At 39.1% G+C, this 24385-nt stretch overlaps 1 protein-coding gene across 3 annotated transcripts in view; it reads left to right on the forward strand.

The window, feature by feature from the left end:
* Positions 1-24385, forward strand: part of LOC111872026 (polyadenylate-binding protein 2) — a 40802-nt gene extending 16417 nt beyond the window's left edge. For 2 of the 3 annotated variants that reach the window (XM_023865510.2, XM_023865512.2), the window contains 2 exons: positions 6422-6549; positions 22217-24385. In XM_023865510.2, the coding sequence (XP_023721278.1) occupies positions 6422-6549; positions 22217-22256 (168 nt within the window). In that variant the 3' untranslated portion in view covers positions 22257-24385. Of the gene's footprint in view, positions 1-6421; positions 6550-7857; positions 8863-22216 lie in introns of those variants that run through there. The other variant, XM_023865511.2, reaches the window with a different exon arrangement.

The following is a 24385-nucleotide window of genomic DNA, read 5'->3' on the forward strand; positions in this document are numbered from 1 at the left end:
TACCTCTGCATTATGTATAACTTGGGGCAGATCATTTATAAATAATAGGAATAAAAGGGGTCCCAAAACAGAACCTTGAGGTACACCATATTTAATTGCTTTAAGGGATGAGGTAACTGTCTTCATTTTTGAAGTCTTTTGATCCCTATAGTGAATTTCAACAAACTCTGATCTATCTGTAAGATACGATCTCATCCATGCATGAGATATTCCTCTCAGTCCATAAGGTTCTAACTTTGCAAGCAGCAAGTTATGATTAATAACATCAAAAGCCTTTGATAGATCCAGAAATATACCAAAGGCCAGTTGTTTATTATCTAGTGTTTTCTGAATTTCTCCAATAAAAGTTTGAATTGCCGTAAACATGGATTTATTTTTTCTAAAACCATTTTGAGTATTTGATATCAGATTGAATCTATTTAAGAAATTTACACCCCTATTGTACATCTGTGTTTCAAGAATTTTTGAAAAAACAGACAAAATTGAGATTGATCTGTAATTTGCAATATTTTGTTTCTGACCTTTCTTAAAAATAGGTCGAACTTTTGCAATCTTCATTTGATTTGGAAAAATGCCAGAACTTAGTGACAGATTAAATATAAAAGTCAAAGGCTTTTTTATGGTTTGGATTCATTGTTTAACTATCATATCCGGAATCTCGTCATAACCTGCTGAAATTTTCATTTTTAATTTACTAGTAACTTGAAGAACCTTTTCTTCAGTAACAGGGGCAAGAAATAATACATTTGGATTTTGTATTGCATCATTTGTAGTGGCATGGTCAATCTTACAATTTTTATTTAAATGTATCAGCTTGTCTATGCTATTTACAAAAAAATCATTACATTTTTGGGATACATCCTGTGGGTTTGTAACTAACTTATGAGTCTGTTTCTAAAGAAATATTTTCTATTTCTGTAAAATTATTTCCTGACTCCTTTTTGCATAGTCCCTGCAGGAAAGTTTCAGGTAGTACTTCAAATTGGACCACAACTGTTTCCTTCCACATCCTTTTCAATATTCATTCCATAACCAGCCTACCAAAAAACATATCTGTGCTTAATAAAATAAACACCATGCCATGAAGACATGTTGGGGGGTGGGGGTATAGTTCCACTATTCTTGACCTTGGCATTTGGTAAAGGTGAGTGGTCAGCTCCACACCCCACCTGCTTTCCCTCCCCCAGAAGGAGCCCCTGGTACCCATTGGATAGGAAATTTGGTGGGTGCCAGAGCTAGTCTGGACACTGGAGGAGAGAAAAAAATCTCTTGCCCTGGCCGGGAATCAAACTCCGACCTTCCAGCACTTAGCCCTTTGCTATACTGAGCCAACCCAGCTCACACTATCCTATCATTGAGCACTTCATACTTCGATTTACTAATGCTGTTGCTGTATAAACTAAAAATATAAGAGGACAGAGTTTAAATGGCATTACTCTTGGCCTGAGTCATGTTTCTGACTTGTATTTGGGAGGTGATTTGTTCGAATGTTGACAAAACATTAACTACCCGAATGTTGACAAAACATTAACTACCCGAATGTTGACAAAACATTAACTACCCCAACTGAGGTTCTTTGCAGTTTTCCTCAGTCCCTTCAGGCCTATGCTGGGACATACCTGAAATTAGACCCTGAGCACCTTGTTCCACATCTTCATTAATTATTCATTAATCCTACAAGTCAGTGCCTCTGTTGCTGAGTTACTGACAGCATGGCTTTGCAGACCGTAAGTATGTGTACAGACATCCACCGTAAGATTGAAAAATCTGTAATGTTCAAGGAATTTCTATGAAACATAATTTTTGAGGACTGCAGTAGTGTGTCTATTTAGTAAATTTCCTGGAAGCCAGTAACAAGCAGCACTGGTCATTCAGAGGAAAACAATTGCAAATTATGTCTATTTCATTCACAGAACAAGTAAATGTACACCTTACCTGATGTGAAAAATGTGAGGGTGGGCTGTGCACTATTGCATGATGTAAGTGAAGTTGATTTGTGAGGATTATACCTTGGTGTGGGACAACCATAGGTTTCACATGGCAGACGTAAATAAAGCAGTCACTTGCTGTTTTGATTTTTTTATTTCTGGTATATAATATATTGTCACATATTGGGTGTATAACGCGACAAATAACTTCACGCCTTATTGGATATAGTGAATTTTATTTCACATTCGCTCATACAATCTCACAGTTCACAATCTGACAACTACTGCTACCTGCAGTATTACAATTATTTGGCTCTTCCCTGGCCAACTCGTAACTAACTAACTCTCCGCTGGCTACATTCAAACTCAACTCGTAGGCTGCTGCCTTGAGAACTGTTCACTGCTGACTTGAGAACTGTCTTCGGCGGCTGTGTAGTTCCCTTATATAGTCGCAGTGTTTGCCTGTTGCCTAGCAATGCTGTTGGGAGTTATTTACAGGTACGTAGCAATTGCGGCGTTGTGTGTTACGTCACTGCGGGGAGATGGGCGGGCTGTTGACTTGCCTATTACCATAGTAACGACAGTGCTACGATGCCGCCACGTACTGCTGGGGAGGGGGGGGTGTCCTCCATTGTGGAACATGTCAGACTGCTCCCTCCTTAAGGCTGTTCGTCCCAAATAGCGTCTTCTGGTATTTCGGCTACTCCTTGCAGAGACTGTTCTCTGGCCATTACAACCGCTCCCTCTTAAGACCAGCTCGTCTTGAGCAGTTTCCTTTCAGCTCGCCAGAAGATCCCGTTGTATCACATTCATTCGTCGCACAGGCACTCTTTTTCGGGGAGCCAGTACTTCTGTGTTACCGGTTCCTCCTCTATCCGTTGTTTCTTTTTTCGCTTTGGAGGGGGCCTACCCCTCCATAGTGTCCACGTTCTAATTTTCTGTAACCCGTTGGAAGTACTGACTACTTGTGTCGCGAACCTTCCTCCGAAAATCACGATGCCGGTCTTCTCTCTCAGGCGTAGCAGTTCCTCCACGTCCTGGTTCCTCATGCCCTCGCTGCATTTCCGTTGCGGCTGACGCCTCCTCCTGGACTTCTGTCCTGTCATGGTTCCCGTCCTTGGTTTCCAGGCTTCTTGTCCAGCATTGGCCCTGGTTGAATATTTCTTTACCGGGTCTCTCTTGCGCTGTGTCACACGACTAGTCATGTTTCTGTCGGCAGCCAATTCGTGCCACGGTCCACAGTTTCCTTGGGTCGTAGATTTTTTGAAGATGTTACTCTTGCACCATGCCACTGTTGCACGGTGGGAGACCTTCCTGCAGGTGGCGGCCAACTTCATCCGGGATCCACAAATTCCTCGGGTTAGTTTAATGGCTCTCCACGTCGCCCTGCAGCTTGCTTCTTGCCCCTATACTGCTTCTTCCGTCCATTAACCGGTTTCACTATGGCATTTTCGTTGGGGACTTCGCATTGGGCCACCTCAGGTTTCCGGTCCACTGAGGTCGGTTCTTTTTCTTCTAGACGTGCCTCCATCTCTTGGCAGGCCATTATCTCTTTGCTGGTATTTGTTGTTTCTTCAGGTTCTATGACCATTATCACTGTGGGGACCTCTTTTCGTGCCGCGGACACCATCTCCATGTGGCTGGTGCCCATATTTTCTTCCGTGGCTTTCGTCCTTGCTTTGATGGTTTCCGTCCTTGCTTGGGTAGCTCTTGTTTCTGCTCGTATGGCTTCTATTTCTGTGGCCATATATTCTTGCCAGGCTTTTGAGTTGGCGTCTAATTTTGCCATGAAATCTCCTTGGGCCAGCAGGCATTCCAACATTTCTTCAATATTCATCATGTGGCAGTGTAACACTCGTAACTTGTGGCGTGTTCAAGTTCGTAAAGCACTTCTGACACCAAATTTAACGTGTTTAACCACTGATCCCACTTCTGACACCAGTGTAACGTTTGCTACTGAAGACGCCGTTCAGATTGTTAATTGGTTTATTTAACAACCTACCAGTATCGGCTACAGTTAATTACAACACTGTTGTGGGGTTTCACACTTTATAACCCTATTCACAATAATCAATTGACTCTGTCCTCAATAGTCTACACGTATTTGCAGTATGGGAGCTGTGTAAGTGTCCCTGTATCACACACTCACAATTACACACACGTCTGGTTCTTCTTTCCGCGACGGCTACTATATTCCAACTCACTCCGTAGGCTGCTGCCTTGAGAACTGTTCACTGCCGACTTGTGAACTGTCTTCGGTGGCCCTTATATAGTCGCAGTGTTTGCCTGTTGCCTAGCAACGCTGTTGGGAGTTGTTTACAGGTACGTAGCAATTGCAGCGTTGCGTGTTACGTCACCGCGGGGAGAGGGGCGGGGTGTTGACTTGCCTATTACCATAGTAACGACAGCACTACGATGCTGCCACGTACTTCTGGGGAGGAGGGGATGTCCTCCATTGCGCAGCGCATCACAATATTATAGAAATGAAATTTTTGCAGTGCCAACATCTCTGTTTTGTTTGCTTTAACCCTTTCGCGCGGTCATTTAAATTCCGCTGCCGTCTCTCCGGCGGTAATATATTCAGCCGTCCATTTAAATTTTGCTCGAAAATGATTTATTCATCATTGTTCTTAAATTATATGAGATAGGAACATGAAACTTTCACTAAAATGATCTTAAAAGGTGGTTTTATAACCTTACCTAATAATATGAGCGCCCTGTATCTCGGCAATGGAAGCAGGTTGTTTAGTATTTGAGCAGTGAATGGTACGCCTTGAAGCATGAAACTTTCACTAAAATGATCTTAAAAGATGGTTTTTATAACCTTACCTTATAATATGAGTGCCCGGTATCTCGGCAATGGAAGCAGTTGGTTTAGAATTTGAGCAGTGTAGTGTAGGCCTTGAAGCATTCGTCTAACCCAACGCTGCCCCACATTCACCGCTCCAATATTGTGCATCTTTTCTTTGGCTCTTTTTTTTAAACACACATCTTCTGTGCGGCCTTGCCTTCTTCCCCGTGAGGGGTATAAATGTCTTTCCGTGACCCGTTTAGTTGCCAGGTCAGCTGTAGTAAATTCAACGTTACGAGTTATCATAACAAGGGGTTGTTGCTATGCCTTTGATATTCCGTTCATTTTGGCGGCAGTAGATGTCGTAGGGGTGACCACAGAATTCATGAAGTTATTCTAAGAACTGGCTGGTATGTAGTGCACGAAAGCAGAGCTTAGCTGGCTCAAAAAAAANGGCCAGCTCAGGGCAATATGATATTATAAACACAGCACATATCACGTCTCTGCTGTTTATAACTTCATAGGAAAGAAAACAAGACATTCATGACAGTTTGAATGACGAAACCTCTCCCAAGAGCAACAGGAATTTTGCTGCAAGACAGGCATATGTAACGATGACTTAGCACAGAAAAACTCGTGCCTCATTATATACTGTCCTTCTGACAACAGGCCAGCGAAAAATCTAACAATCTACAGCAAAACCATCAATTATTATGGGCGTTATAACATAGGTGTGCAGCTGGACGAAACATAGACGTCGAACCCCCGCAGACGATTTAAATACCTGACGAAACATACACATCAAACCACGCTGAATGGTTAAGGTACTTTCATTTTATATTTTTGTCGTTGATAGTTATGGAGAAATTTTTGTTTGTGTGAAAGGGGACCAGTTATAATTAAATGCTGCCATTTATTTTGGGCTGTAAGGTCTTATGGAAATGATTGAAATGTGGTACAGAGAAGGTTAGAAATAATTGTGTTAGCAAATTTGCTTCCTCCCATGAGATTATGGCAGCATCCATGATAAAATGGTAAGTTTGACTTAGAAATTTGCAGTTACACATATGTACAGATGATTTGCTATGAAGGGATACAAATAATGCTGGAGCTAGAAGTTACTGTGATCTAATTCAGATTTTATTTAGTACTTGAATCCAAGTTGCCTCACTTAGTGTAGAATTGGAAGCAATCAGTACTGTTTTAACATACAATATGTAATTTAGTAAAACTGTTAAATTTCATGATGCAGTCAGTAATCAGTAATGCCATTGAACCCACTTGGATACAAGAAAGTGGTGAAAGTTTCAACATTTGTTAATATGTCACAGTGAAAAGGAATTGTGATACAGTGGTCATTAATCTGTAAATTACACATTCTGTTTGAAGCATAAAAATCTTTCCGAATGGAAGTGTTATCCATTAATTTGTAGTAAGTATTTTGTTTGCAGTGTTTAAACTCTAGTCACCCTGAACCATTTGGTAGGTCATCTGTGTAGACTGAGGACTCTTACATCTCTGAAGAATGTGTTTTGTGTAGAGTGGCTGACTCCATGGTGAACATTCACCATGTTTAGAAGTACAGTGTATCAAACAGATGGTCTTAATATGTATGAAGTTATGAAAGGTCACATGTTTAATACTGCACTCCAAGTGTTGATGAAAACGAACAGAAGAGTAAATACTTAAAATTTGTTTCTAGGTAATGCCAAAACGTACAAACCGTCCTGGGATGAGCATGACCAATCGGCCACCACGGGGAAGGGGGTATCGTGGAGGAAGAAGTAGAGGGTCATCATATTATGGATATAGACCAACAAGAAGACCAAGGTAATTGTTACTGCTAGGGAAAATGTAGGATCCATTATGTGTGATTATGCTGTTACGATACAGTAGCGTCACTTCCAGCAGGATATTTGTAGTATGAGAGGCTATATATTTGCATGTTACAGAGTTTTCCCTTGATAGTTTGGATTACCATAAGGCTAAAATTTCCTGACTTTCCATGGTTGCCATCCATAAGTGAACCTTGTTTTGCTTTGTTGCTCTGTTCAGGCTGCTAATCTAGTTTTTATTTGATCTTCCTTTTAAAATGCAAGGAATGTCATTTTCTGTATGGTACTCAGCATCCTAATTTTCTTTGGGAGAGAGCACATGCAAGATTTAAATGCTCTTTAGTAACTTATGTAGCGCAGTATTTTTTGTTAGAGATCACAAGGAACACTGTAAGTGCAACTAAAATACATTAAATTTGGTGTTGGTAGTTGCATGGGAGGCTTAAAAGTTTGTTGGTCCTTCTTTTCTTCTTGATGTGGATTTGTATTCTATAAATACTGAAACCTAAGTTCAGCATGTTCCCAGTCAGGATAGGATTTGTTTGTGCGATTAGACACTCAGCTGACCTTTACATCATTCATGTTATATTTTAGTTTTCTAGAAATTGGTAGCTTATTTAAATTTTTTCATGTTCAGAATCTCCACTCCCAAGAAGGACCAGAAAGCTTTGTGGCACATTATTATTGCTAGCTTCATAATTTTCTCTTAGTATTGTCATGTGTTGGGTATGTCACGCAACAAATACATTCACGTGGGTCTCGGATTCAGCGAATCTTTATTGGACACACACACTTATACACCATACAATTATCACCTTAACTGTATTCCGCGGCGGCTACTATATTTCAACTTTCTTCAGTGGCGGCTATTCCAAGACTTACTTCTGTATCTCTCGGCATCTGCCCCGAGACTCTCTGGCGAATGCATTCAGCCCCTTTTTATACCCTTGGCCGCTGCTATGCAAATGAACCCTCTGTTATAACCGTGGAAACGCTGCTTTGTTGATTCTGCGATTCCTACGCAACGACCCACTGTTATTGCGTTGTCTCTGTGGGAACGCTCCGTGTATTCATTGTAACCGTGGAGATTCGATGCTCCCGACGCAGCGGCTCACTGTTGTTGTGTTACTATGGAAGTGTCTTTTCCAAACACGTTACATTATTTTATGCTGCTTGGTCTTTCTACTGCCTTGGTCAGAGCATGATTATTTCTTGGTGGAATGTAAGCTTCCCAATGTTATGCATTTATAGCTTGGTATTAAATCTTGTTCAGTGTTACTTAGAAAATACTGTTTCTTGGTAGTTACCATGGAGCTTGGTGAGACCTGCTGACTGCACATGGATTTTGCTAATAAATAACATTCAAGATGAAGTACATCATGAGAGTCTGGAATTGATCGAGACATATTCTGCCTATCTTTGAATAATTGTGTGTTCATATTGAAATTCTGAGCAGTCTATCATACAAATGTAATTGCTAAAGTAGCTCTCAGTATTAGACTGATGTATATGTTAACATCACATCAAAAATTTATTAACATGATACATCAAGTCAGAGAAATATTTTGCGTCTCTTTGGGCCCCTTGTGAAAAACAGGCTTTACTGTGATCTTAAGTTGTGATATTATAAAGTTTGAATGGCCAATTAAATATGAATATATTTTAAATGCACATTGACAAAACTCAAGTATGAAATATTTGATGCTCCTCATCTGAAATACCAGACTGAAACCAGAAAGGTTTCTGTTCAAGACATTAACAGTAATCTTATTGAGCTTCCTGCAGTGAAGTGAAGTGGATATTATGTGACTAGTTTTCAGTACATGACATGTTCACAGTTTTCAGTCTTTTTAATAATTTATTAACATATTTCCAATGTTACAGTGCTTGAATCCTTTTGTACAGTACTCTTGTACACTAATTAAACATACACTGCAACCAAATAAGTGGTCACTCATGTTTTGAGTGGCCAGGTTTGGTAGTAGAATGTTACTTGAAATTTGTGTAGTAGATTCTGATTCATGTTTATGCAATGAAATCTGTGTCTTGGTTTGTGTTTAAGAAGATTGCCCTGTTGGTAGGGGTATTCATAAGGAACTATTTGTAGAAGCCATATTAACAAAGAACTTCCAGTTTGTATACATGTTCTTGTTTTCTTCTTCTGTTTACATTTAAGATTGGTGGGGTACTAGACTCCATGCCTTTATGATTATATAATGATTCATGAAGAATGTAGAAACAACATATGATCTGAAGAAAACAGTTTTCTGGGATGTGACACCATGAAGATGTGGTGTTAACCGACGTTTTGGAGGAACGTATTGCCTCCATCTTCACGGTAGAAGGAAAAATAAATAAGCCACAAGCGAAGAGACTGTGAGAACCGGTACCTTGCGCTTGCGGATTATTTATTTTTCCTTCTACCCTGAAGATAGAGGCGATACGTTCCTCCGAAACATCGGTTAACACCACATCTACACGGTGCCACATCCCAGAAGACTGTTTTCTTCATAGTCACCACCGTGAAAACCTCAAATCTCACATAACATATGATCTGTCATTTTTTATAAGAAAATTATACCAACTTCTGAAGGCTTGAGCATAAATTCAGTGCATTGCATTTTAGCCTACATTGCCTTCCGTTTATTATGCTACTGGTATGAAATTTGTTGAAACTGTATTGTATATTCCAAGATATATATATATATATNGAATTGAGAAGGATGTGGAGAGGAGCAACCATGACCTCATGTAAGGTACTATCTTGGCATTTGCTGGGGAGGGGGGGGGGAGAGATTGAGGATGCACAGAGAAAGCCCAATCAAGATTCATACTGGGTAGCTTCCAGATACAAGCCAGGATCATTACTGCTTGAGCGTACTTGGTACCTTCATGAAAAATGTGTTCAGTTGAACTCATTTTTTTGCATAGAATAGTCCAGAGGCAAGTTACTGAGCATAAAGAATGAAAAAGAAACAGATTACAAAAACAAGGCAGTTTATGTCATTTTGATAGTAATAATAACTTCATTAACAGAAATCAAGGTTTTTATGAAGTGAGAAATGTAAAATATATACAATTTACAATGAATACAATTAATATTTAAATTATTGGAAAAACCATGGCTAATATAAAATGTAATAGTGAGAAACATTTCATGTTTTATCAGTATATGATGATGATTTAATACAATTCTTTATTTGTTTATGTGCTTATGCAACAGTCCAAAGGCCAATTATGAAATAAGCACAAGCAAAGGGGGACTCAAACAACTAAATGTTAGAGTGTTCCCATTAACTGCATGTCATTTAAGACAGAAGGAATTAGAATTCTCAGCTCAAGTAAATTCTTCTAGATATATTTAAGTATGCTGTACTTAAACACCATGTTACTATAGAGAACTTCACTTTATTTCTTAACCTACTCATTTCCTTGGTTTTTGTTGTAGGGGGGGTGGAGCAGGTGACATTCCTAATGTTGTAAAATTATTTTAGGTGTGTATTTGCATTATCACATAGTAATATTGTAACATGTGAATTGTATTCCTCGAAACGAGGAAAAGCACAAAACACAAGGTCACAACTGCATATTGTTTTTTCTGAAGGACTGTCTGTATATGAAAGCTTTGTTATAGTCAGAAGATGGGCAGATCTACATATGCAATTATCTGTCTGTTACATATCATACTATAGATGGAGAATATTTCTGAATCTTATGTTAGTGGCCAGCTGTAATATGTAGAATAAATTACAGGTGTATGCTTTCCTGCCATTTTTGTAGTTAGTAATGCAGTGCCCATCAGATGTTTTTGAATAGCAGCTATGTTAAGCATAAATATGCATGAATCACTTTAAACTGGATGAAATACTTCTAAACCAGTGTTTCTCAAACTGTGGACTATGGACTGCTGGTAGTCCAAAGCAGTTCACCAGATAGCCCATACACAGTTTCAGGGGAAAAAGCAAAGTTCCGTGTTTGGTCCAAATATCCAGAACTATCTAGCAGAGTTCTCAAACACTTGCTGCCATTCCTGATGCCCTACTGTTTTGAGTTTGGATTTTTAAATTTTGTAGAAATCAGGGGTAAGAAAAGGAACCCACTGGATGTGGGACATCACCTACAGGTCGAGATGCCTGCCATTCGGCTGAATATGGATATCCTGGTGCAAGGTTTCAAACAGTGTCAGCACTCTGATAGGAAACCATTATAATCAGATTAACATTATTCTTTATATTATATGATCTAAATTAAATTAAATTTTAAAAATTGTGACAAATCATTGTTTAAATAACTTTCTTTAAATTAATGGATAGAAAGAAGGTGTTGTGGCAGTTTTATCTATAATTTTTCTCCTGTTCACAGAAAAGAGTGCAGTACATGCTCTTTACAGCTAAGGGCAGTGTTATGATAGCTGTGTGGCCTGTGTGCGCACTGACTGCACATGTAGTTGTCCACAGTTGCTCAAAGCTTGAGAAACACTGCTCTGAACTTTACTCTTTCTTCTAAATAATTACATTCTAATTTGTGTTTGTATCTCTTCTAATGAGGAATGATTTTCTATGAAATCTGATAGTCTGTGACAGATACGTCTCCTATATTAATATTTTCAGTATATTGTTGGAGTTCGAGCCATTCTCTAGTTGTAAATGGTTAAGTATTAGTCATCTGTTCCTTCTCTGCTTGGTTAGGCTAACCTGGGTTGGGCATAGTTGCAGTAGAGTGGACAGGAACTAGACATTGCAGATGCATGAACTGGGAGTGAAACAAAGTGATCCTAGTGAACTGTAGATAGTGGTTTAATAAAGAAAAGAATACCACACCAGTATTTACAGGTGGAACTTTTCCATGTATTGGTACTTCAAACTTTTATCACCAAGCATACTTGAATTTTTCTTCCTTTTGTTTCTATAAAATGAATGTAGGGTTTCATCTGCACATTTACAGCCATAATGACAGAATATACTTGTATCAGTTATTTTTTCTTGTGCTGAGGGTGCACTTGAGCAAATTTGTGATTGACACAATTGTGGCAGTATATCTTTGCATCATTAAGATAATTGATTTGCCCATAGTATAGTGTATGAACATGTGTAATATGACTGTATTTGGCCTTACATTTTGGTTATTCATAAGCATTATAATTGGTTAACTGGGCAAAACATATTTGTTTTGAAAGAATCATAGGCCTGTCAGAATTTAAGTTAATATTTCGTTTATGTCTCAATTTCAGTTTAAAGATTTATAATGTTGTAAAATTTAATTTTGTAATAATGAAATAAATTCATATATGTTTTTTACAATGCAACATTGAGAATTTTTTGTTACGACATTCACTTATCACAATTTTACCACATTTGCCCATTTCAGATAATGGTATCACAAATTGATACTTGTTTAAAGAATTTTTGGAGAACCAGTTAACAGTAGCTATTAGATAACTAGCAAAACTCTTGAGTCTCAGTTGTTTGCCACAATTCAGCCACCATATTTTCAATTCATTTGTGTTTCACATACAGGTGTCCAGATGAAAGGTATTCAAAATAAAATAATAATATCTCAGAAGGCATTATTTGTATGCATTTATGGGTTACACTATGGCAAAGGGAAACTATCAAAGTATTTTCTGAGTGTATAACTTTCTCAGTAAATTTCAGTGTGGGCTCCCTTGGTAGCACAACATATACCCAGATGGTATTTGACCTCATTCCACATTGCTTGAAGCATGTTTGGTGTTACCTGTTCACAGCATCCCTTATGCGGGCTTTCAGTTGTTGAAGATCGGTGATCTTAACCTGGTAGACAGTGTTCTTCACATAACCCCACAAGAAAAAATCCAGTGGGGAGGCCAAGTGATTGGTCCCCCTCTGTCGGTACATCTCCAAGCCATCTCTCTGTCCAGGTGATTCCTAACATGGTGGCATCCAATCTTGTTGGAGGATAGTTTGAGGTGGTAATTAGGACAGCGCGTACAGCTCCAGCATGTCTGCATATGAACGTCCAGTCACAGTCTTTTCCAAAAAGAAAAACGGTCCAGTCAACTTATTGTGCATTAAGCCAGTCTACACGTTCACTTTGGGGCTGCCTCTCTCCAACTCGTGTGACATGTGGATTTTGAATTTCCCAAATCCTGCAGAAGTGCCTGTTTACAACTCCGTTGACATGGGAATGTCGCCTTGTCCAAGAAGCACACTTGGTGAAGGAAATTGGATGACATGTAAATTTTTTCTAACATGTCCACAGTAAAATTTGTGGGTGCTATTTGGTCACTTGGTTTTAGTGCACGAGTCATTTGGATCTTGTACGCTCTAAGGAGCCTTTTGTGTAGATACATCATGCACTGTTGAACGTGGAATTTGTATGTAAACTGCAAGCTAGCAGTATGAATTGATTTGCGTGGACTTCACTGGAATGCCTGTCAAGTGCAGTTGACATTTTCTTCAGAAGTCCATGTCTTTCCAGGAGATTTTACATGCAACAGACTACCTGTAGTCCCAGAACTGAATGCATTACCATGTAGGAGGTTCACATCCATATTGCGTTCTAAGACGATGCTGGATAGCCGTAAGAGATTGCAACTCTGCTAGCCACAACATGCATTGAACCTGTTCCTGTGGTGTTGTCCTCATTACTGAGTTCACTGAAGGTCACCAGCAGGCGCATGCGCGTAAGCTGGGCTTGAAAAAACTTAGAGTTTTCCTTTCCAATGACATAAACTGGATATGTGTTGACAATTAGTTTCTGAGATATACATTTTTTATTTTGGATACCTTCATCTAGACAGCCTGTATAAGTATGACCTAACTGAAGAGCAAAACTGTATAAAAATACAGGGTTATTAAAAAAGAATGAACCGATTTCATGACACATTGCTTCAGTTCTCAAGCATCGTCATGGAATGAGTCAGTGACCATTTGAAAGAGGAGTTATCTAAGTTGTGAATGGCTGCCACAGGGGCGCTGAAGTCGCGTCATTCTTCCAGCAACGTTCAGTTGTTCGTTTACCCTCAGAATGGCGAGTCCTCAGCAAAAGGCATTCTGCGTTCTCGAGTTTGCGAAAACAAATTTGGTTGTCACGGTGCAGTGTGCTTTTCAAAGGCGATTTGGCATTAATCCGCCCTGTCCTAAGAACATTCGACATTGGTTTCGACAGTTTCAAGAGAGTGGGTGTCTGTGTAAAGGAAAAAGTCCAGGACGACCACGAGTCTCGGAGGAACAAGTGGCGAGAATCCATGCTGCGTTTGAGAGGAGCCCGCGGAAGTTAACAAATCGAGCTAGCCGTGAGCTTGCGATCCCTCAGTCCACTGTCTGGCGTGTGCTAACAGTATGTCTACATTTGAAACCATACAGACTGCAGCTCGTTCAGGCACTTACCAATGACGACAAAAGGAAGCGGATGGAATATTGCGATTTGATGCTGGAGATGATGGAAGACGAAACCTTTATTTCACGTTTAATTTTTAGTGATGAAGTGACTTTTCACCTGAGCGGCACAGTCAGTCATCACAATGTGCATATTTGGGGAACAGAGTACCCACATCAAACAGTTGAGCACGAAAGAGATTCCCCTAAGGTGAACGTCTTCTGTGCTGTGTCTCAGGACAAGGTTTATGGTCCCTTTTTCTTTGAAGGAAACACCGTTACAGGACAAACCTATCTCGATATGCTCCAAAACTGGCTCTTCACTTCACTGCAAGCAGATTCGCATGACTTCATTTTTCAACAAGATGGAGCACCGCCCCATTGGCACCTGATGGTCCGAGCTTTTTTAAATGAAAAAGTGCCTCAGCAATGGATTGGTCGGAAGGGGGCCCAAGACCTTGAACTTTGTGCTTGGCCTGCAAGATCCCCAGACTTCACCGTGTGTGTTGTCTTCATGTGGGTATATGTAAAAGATCATGTTTATGTTCCACCGCTACCCACTAACCTCGATGACCTTAAACATCGAATAACAACAGCGATTAACTCAGTGCATTGTGATATGCTGATACGCGCCTGGGAGGAATTCTCTTATCGCATTGATGTTGCCTGTGCTGCAGGTGGTGGCCACATTGAACACTTGTAAGACAGGAAATAAAAGTTGATTGTGAGTAGAATACTTGTGACTTGGCTGGAGTTTTGTATTACTTTCCTTTAATAAAATATTGCATAATAAAATCGGTTCATTCTTTTTTAATAACCCTGTATATTATCTTCATGTTATGTGAAAATGTAATAGTAAACTTCAGCAAATATATCCATATTTTGCAGTATGTTTAAAATTATGTATATGTTTGTGAATACATTTGGCCCATCAAACTCCAGGGTTTGAAGACTTGTGCTTTCTTTGACTAAAAATTATTGAAATCAAGAAGCTGCATCATGTAAATCTCTTAAGATTATTTGCTCAGCAAACAAATACTTGGGTCATGTTGGTTCATAGAGCAAAAAAATTGCTGAATAAATGTACAAAGGATTGGTCCTTCAAGAAGTTCGTTGCAGATAGAGAGTGAAGATTTGCAATGGTTTGTAATTCTCAATATGGTGAAATATTCTCTCCAGCATACCTCAGGTTTTGTTCAAATGATAAATTGTGAAAAATTGCAAAATATGAGTATGTGTAATTTCTGTGTTTGCTTAGAACTGAGAGCACCTTTGTTCTATTTAATTTTGATTGTAAATATACAAATAATCTTTAAACTAATATGTAACCATATTTAAGATTCTCTTTGCAGGGTATCTGAAGTCAGTTTTCATTCTTTACATTATTGCAATTCTGTTATGTTATTGCACAAACATGGATCTTTTCCTTTGTTCTATTTTCTGAAAATGTATGTAATGAGTGTGTATACTAATAATGGGTTTTGTTGTTTGTTGTGGTTGTGGAATAGCAGTATTGTATAGCATTGAACATATGTAGAATTGTAGAACCCCAAATCTAAAATATATAGACACAGACAGCCAGTATACAATTGGATATCATTTAGCAGAATTGATTTAACTTATGGGTATTGCACATGTATTTTTAGAATAAGCTGTCTGCAGCATTTCAATTTGCAATGCCAAGATTGCCAGAAAAAGCAAATTTTGTTTTCATCAAAATGTTATGTTCCTGTAACGTAGGAAATGGAGAAACCAGTGTACTCATATAGATTATTACATCAGATTGTTTTATATTTTAGAATTTTGGGAAGGAATGATAATTCCTTTCTAAGGTACATTACAAAGATCTTGTCAGAAGCAGATAGTCCTGGTTGTAGTTAACATACTTCTTCCCCGGGTGAAGTAACTTGAAGTTTATAGTAGTATAATACGTGTAGTCTTAGATATTAGATGTCTAGATATTATCTGTTGTTTTGTATTGTCATGGTAGTTGAGCATGGGGAGGATTATATTACCTGGTCTACATATTCCTCTTGTAACATCTGGAATATTATGGAAACTACTCGGCTGATGGCGAGGATTGAGATTGCCCATGAACACACTATAATCTCCATACAGATGTCTATAAAAGTGAGAGAGTTAGACAGTCTGTGTACAGTTCAGCACAATGTAGGGAAGCTGAAAGGAGAGATGATTGCAGTGAGTGAGTAGTGGCATTGCTGTGAAATAATAAGTTAACAGAGCACTGTTCTTAGGAGCATAAGTGGTTACAGATGGTGGGACAGTAATTGCTACATATATCAGTAACTGTTTTCAGAAGTTGGCTTGAAGATGAATCCACCATTACAAGCAGTTTTGGAACAGCTATAAGCTGAGTATCGGCCAAGAAAAAATGGCTGCGGCCTTGAAGAGCTCAAAATATACATGAGTACCAGCCAAGGAAACTAGGAGGGGACATGAGCACCAACTAAGAACAACTCATGGTTGGCTGAAGTAAATTCAGAGGAAGAATAACAGCCACAAGAGACAAATTGTTGAAGACTGTCACGGCAGTGGTGAAATAGCAGGCCTACAATCTTTGGAAGGTATACAGTAGTGAATTGCAGCTGGCATAACGAGACATAGAAGGGACTCAGTGTATCCTAGAATCGTCATGTTGTGAGTTTGAGATACAGTAGAAGCACAGATGAGACATGGAGGCAGTGGGAGTGCAGGGGCCAGAATCATCATGGTGAAGCCATTGATCCTTGTCCTGAACAGTATTTCACTGACAGATTGAGGCTATGGCTGATCACCACAGTTGGGCAGCTTGCCAGAAGACTAAGCATCTACTCACTGATTTGCCGGGACAAACTCCAACATTCTATGCAGTTTCCCAGCCAGTATGGCATACAAAGACATTTCTGTGCTGAAGGGCTGTAATGGAGACCACCAGCTTGTAGCAGCCTACCAGTGTCGACCAAAAGCAGAGACTTAGTTGAGCAGCAGGTCTCCACAAGAATTTGGAGCAGCTATTGAACCGATGGCCCACCTGGCTGTTATTGGGTTACTTGAGGACTTCATCCAGAGGGAGGCAGCCCATGCTATAGTCAGTGGAGTGAATGACTGGGAAGTGAAGCAACAATTTCTCATGGGTGGTTAGAGGTCGCTCAGTGATACCCTCAACCACACTCTTAAGCTAGAGGCTTAAAAGGCAGCATCTGGACCACCAATGAGGCTACAGGAAATAAGGACTACAGCCCACATGTGAACACAGTTGGCAGTGATCAAGCACTGCAGGACTGGACGACCCATATGCTGGCAGTGTGGGGATGTCAGACATCTCAGAATAGGCTTGCAACAGACATGACAAGGAGGCTAACCGGGACTTAGGAAATTGGTAGGAACTGACATAAAGAGGGGGGCACGCGGTAGCGTGGTGGTTGAGGTGCTGCGCTACAAGCTGGAAGGTCGCGGGTTCAAATCCTGATGAGGTCATTCAATTTTTTTTTCAGTTGACCTAGTCCTTCCACCCGCACTAGGCCCTGGGGTTTACTCAGCCTCTTAACAGAAATGAGTACCAGGAATTAATTAAATAATTTTCCTGGGGAGTAAAGCCCAGCTGGTGCGTAAGGCTGACAACCTTACCGCCATCTTTGAACCGATTGTCTAGATAATGTGGAACCCTCAACGTCTCACAACCCTATGGGCCTTCACGGCCTGGTACAGGGATAGCTTTACTTACTTTTACTGACATAAAAAGAGAGCGTGGGAGGGATTGTGTTACCTGACTGCACACACATCTCATAATGTCCAGAATGTTAGGAAAACCACTTGGCGGACAAGAAAGAGTAAGGTTGCCTGCGAACATGCTAGGCTCTTCCATGTACGTGTCATACATGTTAAAATCATTGTCAGTGGTCAGTGCAGTGCAGAGCAGGAAGTTTAAAGAAGAAATGAGTGCAGGGAGTGAGCAGTGGTGTTGATGTGATGTGATAAGTGACCGCAGAACTGATTTCAATATTGTAAGTGGTTATGGACGATGGGACAGTAATTGCCCCATATATCAATAATTACAATACATGGCCATCAACACAACAGTCTATGAGTAGATAAAACTAATATTAATGTGCTAATAGATGTTTTTATTATACTACCACCACAAGTTTTGATCAAAGTGATTATCTTTGGGTAGTTTATATGAATGTATACTGTTGTCATTGAATTGTATAACATGGATCCATATTAGTAAATAAAATAATGTAAATGTTTCGTCAAATTTTAATAAAATTGAGTAGTTAACTTTAACCTTAACATATTATTATAAGATAGTTACATGATACAAATCCTAAAATGCAACAAAATACACTGAAGTGCCAAAAGTCATGGGATAGGAGTATGTAAATTTATTTTTAAGTGGCGCCACTGTCCCTTGATGGCTTGGGAATGCCCAGAGCAGTATCAGTTGTGAGGTGTTCTCTCATGAGTCAGGTTGAACACCGGCCAGTCTGCTCATGGCAAACCGACGTGAATTGTCGGATTTTGAACGAGGCATGATAATGGATGCCAGGTGGATGGGACATTCCATTTCCAAAATCATTCAACATTCCTCGATCCACGGCACGTGTGTGCTGGGAATACCTTGTAGAAGGCATTTCCACCCACCGTGGACAGCGCAGTGGCCGACCACGGGTGTGTAATGATTGTGAATAGTGCCATCTAGCTAGAATTGTCCATGGTAACAGACAAGCGACACTGGCTGAAATCACATCCACATTCAATGCAGGAGGTACCAGACGCATATCCAGCAGGTCAGTGCAGCGTTCTTTAGCTTCCATGGTATATGGGAGCAGAAGACCGACCAGAGTGCCTCTGTTAACACCACGACACTGGACACAGCACCTCACCTGGCCTTGTGACGTCTCTAATTGGACCCTGGAGGATTGGCAACATGTGGCGTGGTCCAATGATTCACGGTACTAGTTGTTTTGGGTGGATGGTAGGGTTTGGGTGTGGCACAGACCCCCATGAGGCCATGGACCCTAGTTATCAACAAGGCACTGTGCTGGTGCTGGCTGGTGGTGGTTCCATACTGGTGTGGGGTGTGTTCACGTGGCATGAGTTGGGCCCGCTCGTCCACCTAAACACATCATTGACAGGTGACTGCTACATTACACTGCTTGGTGACCATTTGCAGCCCTTCATGGACTTAATGTACCCCCACAACGATGATATTCTAGTGGGAGAGTGCACCATGTCATCGGGCAGGAGTTGTCCAGAATTGGTTTGAGGAGCATTCTGGAGAGTTCTGACAAATGGTGTGGCCACCATGTTCGCCCGACATGAACCCAATAGAGCATTTATGGGACATGGTGGAGAGGTCCGTTTGCCCCCAAAATCCTGCGCCTACAAATACCAGAGATCTGTGGGCAGCTATCCAGACGGCATGGCTTAACATCTCTCAAGAGGTCTTCTGTCCACTTGTGGAATTGATGCCACGTCGAGTTGCTGCACTTCGCCGGGCTAGAGGGGGTCCTACACAATACTAGGTACCTATCCCATGACTTTTGGCACTTCAGTGTATTTTCATTATTCTAGTTACTAATGATGATGGTATATATTCATATAAACCACCTGAAAATGATCATTTGGATCAAAATGTGTATAATAAGAATAAATATTAACACATTTATGTTGCATTTACTTATGGATTGTGGTGACTGCCACCCTTAATGGTACACAGAAGGATGCACACAATAAAGATTGTGTCTGTGAACAAATGCAAGTGAAAAAATTCGAGAATGTAGTGCTGAGAAAAATGTGTGTGTGTGCATAAAAATTATGTAATGAGCAGCTTCAGAATTTCCACTCATTACTGAGTATTGTTAGGGTGACCAAAGCAAGGGTTATGGGATGAGCAGAGTACATAGCATACATGGTGGAAATACAAAAAAATATACGGAATTTTGGTCATAAGGGAGACTAGGTGTAGATGGAAGGATGCTAGTAAAATAATTTTAAGTTCTCCTCATTGGTTGCATCCTGTTGTGTGTTCCAGATATATATATGAAATTGTGTTAACTGTCAACAAATATTCTCAGTTTTAATGTTTTATAATTCGATCTTTATTTCTGCTACATGTTTCGGTTGCATAAGACCATCATCAGGCAGTTATATATAGGAATACCTATAGTTACTGAACTACCGATAAGGATCCATATCAGTGCAACATATTGTATTATATACTAACAAAAAATTCTTGCCTCAAGTTGGTGTTACAATTAAAGTAGAAGATACAAAATAATATAAAAGATAAATATGAAAAGTATACCATGTATTAAGATTTATAATGTGTTCAGTATATTATGAAACATTAAAAGTATTTTAAAAATATATTTATTTATATATATATATNCGTCGCCCCTCACTACGTCAGTCACGCCCATTCTCCTTTGTTGGAGCACTCCTTCATTATCTTGTGTGTTGTGCTTTTGTTGTGTCGTGCTCCTGCGACTGCGTGTGTTATACTGTTGGGCTTCCTGGGTATAAGTAAGGATAGTAGTAAGGAAGTAAGTAAGTAAGGAAGTAGTATAAGTAAGGATAAGTAAGCACCTGAAGATGGCATTATTATGCCGAAACATGTAGTGCGAGAGAGAGAAGGAGATAAATGAGTGTATGCACTGCAAGACGGATTAAATAAATCATGGACTATTTTATATTTATTTTTTTTTTTAGAATGATAGGTTAAGAATGTGTATGGCTATTTAAATACAGAAGGTTCCAATACTTGCTTATTTACTCATGGAGCTGAGCCCTTCTGGAGGAGCTGCCGATTCTGCAGCTACTCAAGAATTTCCCAGCATTTTATGGAACCCGAAGGTTCATTACCGTGTTCACAAGAGCCCTCCACTGGTCCCTCCTGAGCCAGATATATCCAAGCCATACCATCCCATCCTATCTAAGATCCAGTGTAATATTGTCCACCCACCTACCCCTTGGTCGCCCCTGTGGTCTCTTTCCTTCTGGCTTTCCCACCAATATCGTATATGCATTCCTCGCCTCCCCCATTTGTGCTACATGACCAGCCCACCTCATCCTCCTTGACTTGATCATTCTAATTATACTTGGAGAAGTGTACATGTAGAAATTGGGCATATATGTCGTTTGTAGGTCTTTGTTGTAGAAGCTTTCTATGTAGCAAGCCCAGTTGTGGAGCCCAAAGACAAGTTTCTATGATGTACTGGTTAATGTGTGGAATATTAGGTATGCAGTTTTTCACAATATGTATTGTTATGTAATCATACAATATGGCGTATGCATTTCTTGTCTGGGCGTATATACGTTCGATGTGTTCTACACTGCGTTGGTTCGTTGTTAACTGATTAGTGTTCACTACCACACTAAAAAAAAATGAAATATATTTTTTAAACATTTTTAAAAATAATTTTAATATTCCATAATATATTAAACACATTATAAATCTTGATATATGATACACTTTTTACATTTATCTTTTATCTTATTTTGTATCTTCTACTTTAGTTGTAACGCCAACTTGAGGCAAGAATTTTATGTTAGTATATAATATGACACGTTGCACTGATATGGATCCGTATAGATAGTTCAATTCATATTCCTATATATAACTGATGGTCTTTACGACCGCAACATGTAGCAGGAATAAAGATTGAATTATAAAACATTAAAACTGAGTATATTTGTTGTGTTGATGGTTAACATAATTTTCTATATAATTTAAAGTTATTGAAATAATAGGTAAGGGTGCACACTGGTTTCATCTAGCTCCAGAACAGGATCCATTGGAGGTTGCTGTGATCATAGTAATGAAGCTTTACATTTTATAATAAAGAGGAGGTAACTTCATGACTAGCTGAGCAACCTTTAAATGTTCAAGAAATACTCTGTGGAACTTTTTATTGAGTAAATAATATGTATGGGGCACGTGGTAACATAGTTGGTTGAGGCACTATGCTACAAGTCCAGATGAGGTCATTGGATTTTTTTCAATTGATCTAATCCTTCCAGCCGCACTATGGCCCTGGGATCGACTCAGCCTCTAACATAAGTGAGTACCAGGAATTAATTAATTTTCCTGGGGAGTAAAGTGCGGCTGGCGCGTAAGGCTGACAACCTTACCACCATCTTTGAGCCAATTGTCTCACAACCCTGTGGGCCTTCACGATCTGTTACAGGGATAGCTTTACTTTTTACTTTACACAGTTTGTATTCAGAATTTCTTTGGTGTCAGGAGCTACTGATAGAGTTTTAGGTCTGTAATACTGACACTTTGCCTGTTCTTCACAGAGGTTATCGTGGAAGGTCATCATACTACATGCCATACTGAGCCTACCAGTGTGACCAGGGATGAGCATTTTGAAATCTTTCACTGCAGATTTCTTCAAGTGTCATAAATTCATGAAGCAACTAAGTTGACGGAAACCTGTAGTCACTGTATGTATTTCTTTGTGTTTATACCCTCATCCCTTACACCTCAAAGAACAAATTTTAGCATTGGGAGAATGCATGTGTGAGTGGAAGTTAGAAATGCAAGCATTCACAAGGTTGTTTTTGCAAATAATAGATTACTCTTAGAGCTCCTAATGTTTGTGTGTGTGTGTGAATGAAATGTAGTATGTATGCACTGTTAATACATGTTGGTACAATAGTGGGATTCCGAAACTGGCAACGTTCACAATTTATGACACATTAGCAAGTGTTCATGTGAAGAAAATATTTAACAAAACTGCAGTGATGTATGATTAAATGACAGGATCAGCAAACTGATAATACAGAATGCATAAGACAAGTTTTTCTTTTTTATTGTATAGGGCATGCTATAATTCCTTAATTTTTGCTTCAGTGTCATTGATCAGTAAAATTATTCTGCAATGCCCACAAAATAAAATCGCTGCTTCTTTCCACAAGAACACATTGTGACAAACAAGACAGTGCTAAATGCAGGGACTGTAACACAGGAAATGGAATCATATTTCATAATGTTAATCACAGCAATGTGATCAGCGTAGAAGTTTGTGGAGATTTATCGAAAAATCGTAATGAGATATATTTATGGATTGGATATGCAGAATAAACTGTGTGATGTTAACCACTATCTCTGTGATTTATGTTCACACCTAATACACATTGTGTGAATGATGTATTAATGTGGCAATATTTTGGGTATTTTCTGACATTTGAGTGTAATTAATTTGACTGACTGTGGCTGAATTTCAACTTAGTTCTTTTTCCCCCACTGGGTATGTTTTTTGTTTCAATACAAAGTATTTACTGATTTGCTGGGATTGGTTAGATACTGAATGTAGCAGGTACTGCATTGTTTTGGAGCACTTCTTTGTGTAATTCCGTCAGTAAGCTCTTTTAGCTTTCACTTGTTTGTCATTATTTATATGAAGAAAATATGGTATTTTTAAATATCAATGTAAATTCTTGTTCAATATACTGGTCTAGAGAAATGCAGAACGTGTCTGAAGTACATAGAAGCAATCAAAGTTTACTGCAGGTCATGTGGTTTGAGACAGGTGGTTGTAGAGATGTGGTTAGTAAAAAAAAAAGATTTATTTCATAAGTAAAGAATATAAGATTAAATTTCAATTTCAGATACTAATGACAATGTACAGCTGAGATAATTATTGTGGGAACCTATGTTTTTAAGTTACGGTAAATATACCGGTACATTTTTATTTTCTAGTGCTGTAATTACACCATATTGCTTGTTATTTACCACCTGTGTTTTCAGTCTACAGTGTCATTAACATTTTGGTGTTTGGATAACAGTTTTGTACATTTTACAAATTGTAGGTGTCCACAATGATCTTATGCATTTGTATGTTTTCATAAGTGTTTGCGGATGTAGTTTTTCTTGTATAAGAAAGTATTATCTGATATACAACTACAATCAGATGAGATTATTTTTTTTTGTGTATGTTGGTATAAAATTACTTATAAATGATGAACTCAAATGTTCTGCTTAGTGACTGTGAATTTATTGTCATTCAAGAATATGATTAGGCAGCATTTTATAATATTACAAATTATTTCCTCTGATAATAGTTGTAGGTCTAAGGTTCTGGACATTTTATATGTTATGTATTGTTAATTTGTTAATTACTCCTGGAGTGCCAGTTGAATACCATGCATCAAAATGGCATGGTTACTTGACCCCTGTTTTCCTTTCCCAGCTGCAAATAATTTTTGTGTTTAATTTCATTGGCCTTATGTTCTCCCTTTCCTGTGTTGTGTGTGTACTGTTTTTCAGGAACCGCCAAGGGATACCAAGTACTTCAATGCTACTTGATTATTTTCAGGATTTTGTGGGTTCTTAAAAGATGAAGTAAAAATGGCATTAAAAGGCAAAGAAAGAAATTATGCAGAAAAGAAACAAAAAAATGTAAAAGGAGTCTGTAATTTGATTCTGGTGTAAAAGAATATCTCAATAAAGATATACCGTAGGAA

This window comes from Cryptotermes secundus, unplaced genomic scaffold, assembly GCF_002891405.2.
Source record: "Cryptotermes secundus unplaced genomic scaffold, Csec_1.0 scaffold87, whole genome shotgun sequence".
In the NCBI taxonomy this organism is placed as follows: domain Eukaryota; kingdom Metazoa; phylum Arthropoda; class Insecta; order Blattodea; family Kalotermitidae; genus Cryptotermes; species Cryptotermes secundus.